The following is a 10,000-nucleotide window of genomic DNA, read 5'->3' on the forward strand; positions in this document are numbered from 1 at the left end:
TTACCAGGTACTGAACCACCTTTACATGACCCTGAGAAACACAGGGGGGTGCTAACTGTAAATAGGCAAACATCGTTTCAGGCTGGGGGAAGACTTCAGGGCCTCATAGTGGAACCAGATAGTGAGGGGGCCAGGTGTTGCAGAGGGGAAGGGTCATCCTGCAACACGACCTACCTTACGGAAGGCAGCCATGAGCGGTGTGATCTTGCGGTTGTCTGCAGCGTCTACGTCGGCCCCGGCCTGCACCAGCAGCTGAACCACATCAAAATGGCCGCCGTTGGCCGCCAGCCACAGAGGTGTGTTCCCTTTCTTATTGCGCACGTCAACGTGAGCCCCTCTGGAGAACGGAGGAAAACAGAGACAACAGATCAACACTGGATAAAAAGAATGAGGGAAAGAAAACATGACCTTCTAGGGAAATTCCTGCTTTCAAAATGAATACCCACTCAGACAAACACGTTGATTCATTCAGATTGATTGATTGGTTGGTTGGTTTAACACCAACCTATTGATCAGCAGCTCACAGAACTTGTAGTGGCCCTTGTCTGCAGCGATGGTGAGGGCTGTGTCGCGGGACGAGGGGACAGGAGGGGCGTTGACGTCAGCCCCTTTATCCAGCAGCACCCGGCCCACCTCAGCATAGCCCCCCGACGCTGCCTCCATTAGAGGGGTCAGACCAGTCTACCAGGGGAGGGGGAGGTCAACATCACACACTGATGTCAATGGGAGACGGAGTGACAATTCTCAACTTTGGATTCACCAGAGCCTATATGCACCTCGGCTCTGGACTCCCTTGATATAATACTATAACATGGACTGAACGGTCCAGTCTCCTCACCTTGGCTCTGGACTCCCTTGATATACTACTATAACATGGACTGAACGGTCCAGTCTCCCCACCTTGGCTCTGGACTCCCTTGATATAATACTATAACATGGACTGAACGGTCCAGTCTCCCCACCTTGGCTCTCGACTCCCTTGATATACTACTATAACATGGACTGAATGGTCCCGTCTCCCACCTTGGCTCTGGACTCCCTTGATATACTACTATAACATGGACTGAACGGTCCAGTCTCCTCACCTTGGCTCTGGACTCCCTTGATATACTACTATAACATGGACTGAACGGTCCCATCTCCTCACCTCGGCTCTGGACTCCCTTGATATACTACTATAACATGGACTGAACGGTCCAGTCTCCTCACCTTGGCTCTGGACTCCCTTGATATACTACTATAACATGGACTGAACGGTCCAGTCTCCTCACCTCGGCTCTGGACTCCCTTGATATAATACTATAACATGGACTGAATGGTCCAGTCTCCTCACCTTGGCTCTGGACTCCCTTGATATAATACTATAACATGGACTGAACGGTCCCGTCTCCTCACCTTGGCTCTCGACTCCCTTGATATACTACTATAACATGGACTGAACGGTCCAGTCTCCTCACCTTGGCTCTGGACTCCCTTGATATACTACTATAACATGGACTGAACGGTCCAGTCTCCCCACCTTGGCTCTGGACTCCCTTGATATACTACTATAACATGGACTGAACGGTCCAGTCTCCTCACCTTGGCTCTGGACTCCCTTGATATACTACTATAACATGGACTGAACGGTCCAGTCTCCCCACCTTGGCTCTGGACTCCCTTGATATACTACTATAACATGGACTGAACGGTCCAGTCTCCCCACCTTGGCTCTGGACTCCCTTGATATACTACTATAACATGGACTGAACGGTCCAGTCTCCTCACCTTGGCTCTGGACTCCCTTGATATACTACTATAACATGGACTGAATGGTCCCGTCTCCCCACCTTGGCTCTGGACTCCCTTGATATACTACTATAACATGGACTGAACAGTCCAGTCTCCCCACCTTGGCTCTGGACTCCCTTGATATACTACTATAACATGGACTGAATGGTCCAGTCTCCCCACCTTGGCTCTGGACTCCCTTGATATACTACTATAACATGGACTGAACGGTCCAGTCTCCTCACCTTGGCTCTGGACTCCCTTGATATACTACTATAACATGGACTGAACGGTCCAGTCTCCCCACCTTGGCTCTGGACTCCCTTGATATACTACTATAACATGGACTGAACGGTCCAGTCTCCCCACCTTGGCTCTGGACTCCCTTGATATACTACTATAACATGGACTGAATGGTCCAGTCTCCTCACCTTGGCTCTGGACTCCCTTGATATACTACTATAACATGGACTGAATGGTCCAGTCTCCTCACCTTGGACTCCCTTGATATACTACTATAACATGGACTGAACGGTCCAGTCTCCCCACCTTGGCTCTGGACTCCCTTGATATAATACTATAACATGGACTGAACGGTCCAGTCTCCTCACCTTGGCTCTGGACTCCCTTGATATACTACTATAACATGGACTGAACGGTCCAGTCTCCCCACCTTGGCTCTGGACTCCCTTGATATAATACTATAACATGGACTGAACGGTCCAGTCTCCTCACCTCGGCTCTGGACTCCCTTGATATACTACTATAACATGGACTGAACGGTCCCATCTCCTCACCTTGGCTCTGGACTCCCTTGATATAATACTATAACATGGACTGAACGGTCCAGTCTCCTCACCTTGGCTCTGGACTCCCTTGATATACTACTATAACATGGACTGAATGGTCCAGTCTCCTCACCTTGGACTCCCTTGATATACTACTATAACATGGACTGAACGGTCCAGTCTCCCCACCTTGGCTCTGGACTCCTTGATATAATACTATAACATGGACTGAACGGTCCAGTCTCCTCACCTTGGCTCTGGACTCCCTTGATATACTACTATAACATGGACTGAACGGTCCAGTCTCCCCACCTTGGCTCTGGACTCCCTTGATATAATACTATAACATGGACTGAACGGTCCAGTCTCCTCACCTCGGCTCTGGACTCCCTTGATATACTACTATAACATGGACTGAACGGTCCCATCTCCTCACCTTGGCTCTGGACTCCCTTGATATAATACTATAACATGGACTGAACGGTCCAGTCTCCCCACCTTGGCTCTGGACTCCCTTGATATAATACTATAACATGGACTGAACGGTCCAGTCTCCCCACCTTGGCTCTGGACTCCCTTGATATACTACTATAACATGGACTGAATGGTCCAGTCTCCTCACCTTGGCTCTGGACTCCCTTGATATACTACTATAACATGGACTGAACAGTCCAGTCTCCTCACCTCGGCTCTGGACTCCCTTGATATACTACTATAACATGGACTGAACGGTCCCATCTCCTCACCTTGGCTCTGGACTCCCTTGATATACTACTATAACATGGACTGAACGGTCCAGTCTCCCCACCTTGGCTCTGGACTCCCTTGATATAATACTATAACATGGACTGAACGGTCCAGTCTCCCCACCTTGGCTCTGGACTCCCTTGATATACTACTATAACATGGACTGAATGGTCCAGTCTCCTCACCTTGGCTCTGGACTCCCTTGATATACTACTATAACATGGACTGAACAGTCCAGTCTCCTCACCTCGGCTCTGGACTCCCTTGATATACTACTATAACATGGACTGAACGGTCCAGTCTCCTCACCTTGGCTCTGGACTCCCTTGATATAATACTATAACATGGACTGAACGGTCCCGTCTCCTCACCTTGGCTCTGGACTCCCTTGATATACTACTATAACATGGACTGAACGGTCCAGTCTCCCCACCTTGGCTCTGGACTCCCTTGATATACTACTATAACATGGACTGAATGGTCCAGTCTCCTCACCTTGGCTCTGGACTCCCTTGATATAATACTATAACATGGACTGAACGGTCCAGTCTCCTCACCTTGGCTCTCGACTCCCTTGATATACTACTATAACATGGACTGAACGGTCCCGTCTCCTCACCTTGGCTCTCGACTCCCTTGATATACTACTATAACATGGACTGAACGGTCCCGTCTCCTCACCTTGGCTCTGGACTCCCTTGATATACTACTATAACATGGACTGAACGGTCCAGTCTCCCCACCTTGGCTCTGGACTCCCTTGATATACTACTATAACATGGACTGAATGGTCCAGTCTCCTCACCTTGGACTCCCTTGATATACTACTATAACATGGACTGAACGGTCCAGTCTCCCCACCTTGGCTCTGGACTCCCTTGATATACTACTATAACATGGACTGAATGGTCCAGTCTCCTCACCTTGGCTCTGGACTCCCTTGATATACTACTATAACATGGACTGAACAGTCCAGTCTCCTCACCTCGGCTCTGGACTCCCTTGATATACTACTATAACATGGACTGAATGGTCCAGTCTCCTCACCTTGGACTCCCTTGATATAATACTATAACATGGACTGAACGGTCCAGTCTCCCCACCTTGGCTCTGGACTCCCTTGATATACTACTATAACATGGACTGAATGGTCCAGTCTCCTCACCTTGGCTCTGGACTCCCTTGATATAATACTATAACATGGACTGAACGGTCCCGTCTCCTCACCTTGGCTCTCGACTCCCTTGATATACTACTATAACATGGACTGAACGGTCCAGTCTCCTCACCTTGGCTCTGGACTCCCTTGATATACTACTATAACATGGACTGAACGGTCCAGTCTCCCCACCTTGGCTCTGGACTCCTTGATATACTACTATAACATGGACTGAACGGTCCAGTCTCCTCACCTTGGCTCTGGACTCCTTGATATACTACTATAACATGGACTGAACGGTCCAGTCTCCCCACCTTGGCTCTGGACTCCTTGATATACTACTATAACATGGACTGAACGGTCCAGTCTCCCCACCTTGGCTCTGGACTCCCTTGATATACTACTATAACATGGACTGAACGGTCCAGTCTCCCCACCTTGGCTCTGGACTCCCTTGATATACTACTATAACATGGACTGAACGGTCCAGTCTCCTCACCTTGGACTCCCTTGATATACTACTATAACATGGACTGAATGGTCCAGTCTCCTCACCTTGGACTCCCTTGATATACTACTATAACATGGACTGAACGGTCCAGTCTCCCCACCTTGGCTCTGGACTCCCTTGATATACTACTATAACATGGACTGAATGGTCCCGTCTCCTCACCTTGGACTCCCTTGATATACTACTATAACATGGACTGAATGGTCCAGTCTCCTCACCTTGGACTCCCTTGATATACTACTATAACATGGACTGAACGGTCCAGTCTCCTCACCTTGGCTCTGGACTCCCTTGATATACTACTATAACATGGACTGAATGGTCCAGTCTCCTCACCTTGGACTCCCTTGATATACTACTATAACATGGACTGAACGGTCCCGTCTCCTCACCTCGGCTCTGGACTCCCTTGATATACTACTATAACATGGACTGAATGGTCCAGTCTCCTCACCTTGGCTCTGGACTCCCTTGATATACTACTATAACATGGACTGAACGGTCCAGTCTCCCCACCTTGGCTCTGGACTCCCTTGATATAATACTATAACATGGACTGAATGGTCCAGTCTCCCCACCTTGGCTCTGGACTCCCTTGATATACTACTATAACATGGACTGAACGGTCCAGTCTCCTCACCTTGGCTCTGGACTCCCTTGATATAATACTATAACATGGACTGAATGGTCCAGTCTCCTCACCTTGGCTCTGGACTCCCTTGATATACTACTATAACATGGACTGAACGGTCCCGTCTCCTCACCTTGGCTCTGTGCTCTACGTTGGCCTTGCGGTCCAGCAGCAGACTGACCACCTCAGCCCGGCCCTGGAAGCAGGCCAGAGTCAGAGCCGTGTTCCTGTTGGTCTCGATCTGAGCGTTGATGTCTGAGCCCATGTCCAGCAGCAGCTTGACCGCAGGGACGTGACCGTTCATCGCTGCCAGCATCAGGGGAGAGATACCCAGCTTACTGCCCGTCCTAGAGACAGAGTCAGACACACAGAAAGTCAGGCAGGCGGGCGAGAGACAGACAGACCGAGAGAGACACAAGACAGCCAGACATCATTGAATGAGATACATGAGGAGAGGTGCTTTCACTACCAAAGGTGAAGTCATCACTTATTTTAACAATGCAGTGGAAGTTTGATGAAGAAATGTATTTGATGAAGACCTGGAAAAGTAAGGGTATCAGTTAAAAGAGAAGATGTGGCCTCGCCCTGTCCTGTCCTGTCCAGTACCTGGAGTTGATCTCTGAGCCGGCGTTGAGGAGGATCTTGATGATGTTGACGTAGCCTCCAGACGCCGCCAAGCTCAAAGGAGTGTAGTCTGACACATTACGATGCTCTTTATTGGCTCCTCGCAACAGCAACAACTCCACCACCTAGGAGAGGAAAAGACAGTAAGTAATGGCACATAGTAAAGACTGTTTTCAATTTGCTATTTCAGTCAGTGAAAGGTGAGTCGTTCAGTGTGGTGATTCATAGAAGGGAAGTGAGCGTGTACCATAGAATTATTAGAAATATTAAAAACTCATTTAAATCAGACCTCTGTGGTGTGCAATCAGACCTCTGTGGTGTGCAATCAGACCTCTGTGGTGTGCAATCAGACCTCTGTGGTGTGCAATCAGACCTCTGTGGTGTGCAATCAGACCTCTGTGGTGTGCAATCAGACCTCTGTGGTGTGCAATCAGACCTCTGTGGTGTGCAATCAGACCTCTGTGGTGTGCAATCAGACCTCTGTGGTGTGCAATCAGACCTCTGTGGTGTGCAATCAGACCTCTGTGGTGTGCAATCAGACCTCTCTGGTGTGCAATCAGACCTCTGTGGTGTGTACCTCTTGTCGTCCCCCTGAGCAGGCCAGGGAGAGGGGCGTGTCTTTGGTTCTCTCTGACTGGGCCTCTATGTCGCCCCCTTTATCCAGAAGGAGCTCCACCACCCCTGCATGGCCCGCTGTGGCAGCCAGGATCAGAGGGGTGAACCCTGGGGAGAGGACGAGGAGAGGGTCACATCCAGATGTACAGATACACCCAATACAATGTCAAGCACTTTGAACACTGTATAAATCCTGCCTTGTGTGTAAATATAAATAAATATATTCCGGATTAATCAGAAATGAAAACATGTCTTGTGGATAAACAGGCCCCAACACCGGACAGTAACGTGGTGTGTGTGTTACCTTTCTTGTCGCGGTGCTCGATGTTGGCTCCTCGTGCGATGAGAACAGACACCAGCTCCTCGTGTCCTCCAGCACATGCCAGCGTCAGCGCAGTGTCATGGTTACTCTCCGTCTGAAAGGAGAGGGACACTTACAACAACGCTGTGTGTGGGTCTCTCAGCCTTGAATGGGCTTTACATGAGCACTGATAAACACAGGGTGTGTGAGGAGTGACTTACATGTGCGTCGATGTCCACAGAGGGGTAGAGGGGCAGTGGGGAGGGGGGTGAGCCCATGTTGGAGGGGGTCTGTGAGAGGGGGTCGGGGGACGTCGTAGTGTTTAACATGGGTACTCTGCTGCCCACCGCTGCTGGAACAGAAAGAAGGAGAGAACGGAGGGAGGGGGAGAGAGAGGTGAGTTAGTATTTGTTACTTTACAGGCCTTTCTTCTGGGGAATTTGTTCATCAGTCCTGATCTTTCAAACCAGTGCAGTTGAAGGAAAGGAGAATTGTAAAGAAATGAGTTACGACTATTGAGATGCAGCCACCCACAAGAGGCAGAACAGCGACTCACCTGCCATGATGTCATCCAGCGTGTCTGTAAGCGTCTGAGCGGGCGACGCCACCATGAGTCCGTCTGGGGCCTGCTGCCCTACCATCCCTGGTCCGAACCCCTGACCTTGACCAGGCATCTGCCGGCCCACCAGTACCCTCTGCAGCTCAGGGCTGGTAGTGCCAGGGCAGGAGTAGTCGGCTGGGCACGGGCTGTACTCCGGTAGGGGCTGGATGGGCACGAAGGCAGTCTGGAGGGGGGGAGGAGGGTGGAGATGGGAGTGGGGGGAGGACAGGGGCTGGGGGGAGGGCGAGGGGGGCAAGGGTGGCTGCTGTCCATCCCTGTAGAGGATAGTGTCCACCTGGGGTAGCTTAGCGTAATCTTCCACCTCTCCTTCCACCTCGTCTTCATCATCGTCATCATCATCCTCCTCATCATCCTATAATAGAAATTAGGTAAACTTCTAAAAGTCAAACAAAGCTTCTAAATAAAACAGTTCATAAAACACAGCAGGGACGGATCAGTCAGTTTCTATTAGACGCGAGGGGACGGATCGGTCAGTTTCTATTAGACGCGAGGGGACGGATCAGTCAGTTTCTATTAGACGCGAGGGGACGGATCAGTCAGTTTCTATTAGACGCGAGGGGACGGATCAGTCAGTTTCTATTAGACGCGAGGGGACGGATCAGTCAGTTTCTATTAGACGCGAGGGGACGGATCAGTCAGTTTCTATTAGACGCGAGGGGACGGATCAGTCAGTTTCTATTAGACGCGAGGGGACGGATCAGTCAGTTTCTATTAGACGCGAGGGGACGGATCAGTCAGTTTCTATTAGACGCGAGGGGACGGATCAGTCAGTTTCTATTAGACGCGAGGGGACGGATCAGTCAGTTTCTATTAGACGCGGGACGGATCAGTCAGTTTCTATTAGGCGAGGGGACGGATCAGTCAGTTTCTATTAGACGCGAGGGGACGGATCAGTCAGTTTCTATTAGACGCGAGGGGACGGATCAGTCAGTTTCTATTAGACGCGAGGGGACGGATCAGTCAGTTTCTATTAGACGCGAGGGACGGATCAGTCAGTTTCTATTAGACGAGGGGACGGATCAGTCAGTTTCTATTAGACGCGAGGGGACGGATCAGTCAGTTTCTATTAGACGCGAGGGGACGGATCAGTCAGTTTCTATTAGACGCGAAGGGACGGATCAGTCAGTTTCTATTAGACGCGAGGGGACGGATCAGTCAGTTTCTATTAGACGCGAGGGGACGGATCAGTCAGTTTCTATTAGACGCGAGGGGACGGATCAGTCAGTTTCTATTAGATATGAATGGAGGATAACACCAGAAAAGCAGAAACTCCTGATTACCCGTCAGACCAAAATGACTAAAAAAATTGACCACCACCAACTCCTAACCTCTTCTTCCTCCTCTCTGTTCTCCTCTTCATCAGACCCTGTATCCGACCCGGGCTGTGTGCGCACGTTAACCCCTGGTGATGCTGTGAGGACCCCAGGCATGGTAGTGTTGGCCCCTTCCCCCGGCCCTGGGCCCTGGCCTGGCTCCTGCTCCTCCTTCAGGCCCTTGGCCTCCATGTACTCTTTGGTGAACTGCTGCTGGGTGTTCAACTGCAGCTGGCGCTCCACCTTCTGCAGCTCCTTCAGGATATTCTTCTTCTTCTGGACCTGAAAGACAAGTCGCCACAGGGGGGAGAAATCAGACCCATAGTTCTATGGTCAGACCTCACATCCATTCGTTGAAAGACTAGATGGGTGGAGCTTATCGATCCATCTGTCCCCTGCTCATTAGGCACCAAAACTAAATAAATGAAACAGGATGGGACTACCTGGAATTAGAAACGCACATTTTCGCTTTGTGTTGCAAAAAGCTAAAAGTTTCCGTTGTGTGCCCTATACTTGAGGGTCTATGACAGTGGTCCCCAAACTCGGTCCTGGGGACTCCAAGGCTAATGAAGTCATCAAGATTTGATTATTTGAATCAGCTGTGTAGTGCTGGAGGAAAAACCCCTTGGGATCCCCAGGACTGAGTTTGGGAAAGTAATTCAAAAGGATCTCTGTGGTCCAATAAAGATGAATGATCCTCTCTGTGTGCTCTCACCTGCTCCTCCCGGCTCTTCTTCAGCTCTTCGATCTTGTCTTTGGTGAGCGGCTCTCCCTGGATGAGTTCCAGAGACTGCAGCTGGGCCTTCTCTATGGCTGAGATCCTCTGGCCCAGCTCATTAAGCTTCCCCTCTGTCTCCTCCACGATACACTCCAGGGGCTGGCACAGGTGGAAGGGGGGCAAGGCCTCTGCATCCACAGG

At 50.2% G+C, this 10,000-nt stretch overlaps 1 protein-coding gene and 1 long non-coding RNA gene across 17 annotated transcripts in view; both read right to left on the bottom strand.

Annotated features, from left to right (window-relative positions):
* LOC118384059 (ankyrin repeat and KH domain-containing protein 1-like) overlaps positions 1 to 10,000 on the bottom strand; it is a 95,123-nt gene that overhangs the window by 17,843 nt on the left and 67,280 nt on the right. For 14 of the 16 annotated variants that reach the window (XR_008129375.1, XM_052514643.1, XM_052514637.1 and 11 more), the window contains exons 16-26: positions 9,797 to 10,000; positions 9,097 to 9,363; positions 7,703 to 8,120; positions 7,368 to 7,498; positions 7,150 to 7,261; positions 6,808 to 6,953; positions 6,213 to 6,355; positions 5,740 to 5,953; positions 506 to 681; positions 175 to 337; positions 1 to 31 (exon numbers count right to left, since the gene is read on the bottom strand). The exon at positions 1 to 31 is cut by the window's left edge and continues 65 nt beyond it; the exon at positions 9,797 to 10,000 is cut by the window's right edge and continues 68 nt beyond it. Coding sequence is in view for 15 of the 16 variants with exons in the window: in XM_052514643.1 (XP_052370603.1) it covers positions 1 to 31; positions 175 to 337; positions 506 to 681; positions 5,740 to 5,953; positions 6,213 to 6,355; positions 6,808 to 6,953; positions 7,150 to 7,261; positions 7,368 to 7,498; positions 7,703 to 8,120; positions 9,097 to 9,363; positions 9,797 to 10,000 (2,005 nt within the window). In the remaining variant the exon portion in view is untranslated. The remainder of the gene's footprint in view (positions 32 to 174; positions 338 to 505; positions 682 to 5,739; positions 5,954 to 6,212; positions 6,356 to 6,807; positions 6,954 to 7,149; positions 7,262 to 7,367; positions 7,499 to 7,702; positions 8,121 to 9,096; positions 9,364 to 9,796) is intronic. The other 2 variants (XM_052514652.1, XM_052514571.1) reach the window with 1 other exon arrangement.
* Positions 1,059 to 4,176, bottom strand: LOC127927953 (uncharacterized). Its single transcript, XR_008129661.1, has 5 exons — positions 3,925 to 4,176; positions 3,615 to 3,800; positions 1,892 to 2,201; positions 1,520 to 1,705; positions 1,059 to 1,457 (listed from the first exon to the last, which is right to left on the bottom strand). It is a non-coding gene; the product is annotated as an uncharacterized LOC127927953 (long non-coding RNA).

The sequence above is a fragment of the Oncorhynchus keta genome, chromosome 4 (assembly GCF_023373465.1).
Source record: "Oncorhynchus keta strain PuntledgeMale-10-30-2019 chromosome 4, Oket_V2, whole genome shotgun sequence".
Classification (NCBI taxonomy): domain Eukaryota; kingdom Metazoa; phylum Chordata; class Actinopteri; order Salmoniformes; family Salmonidae; genus Oncorhynchus; species Oncorhynchus keta.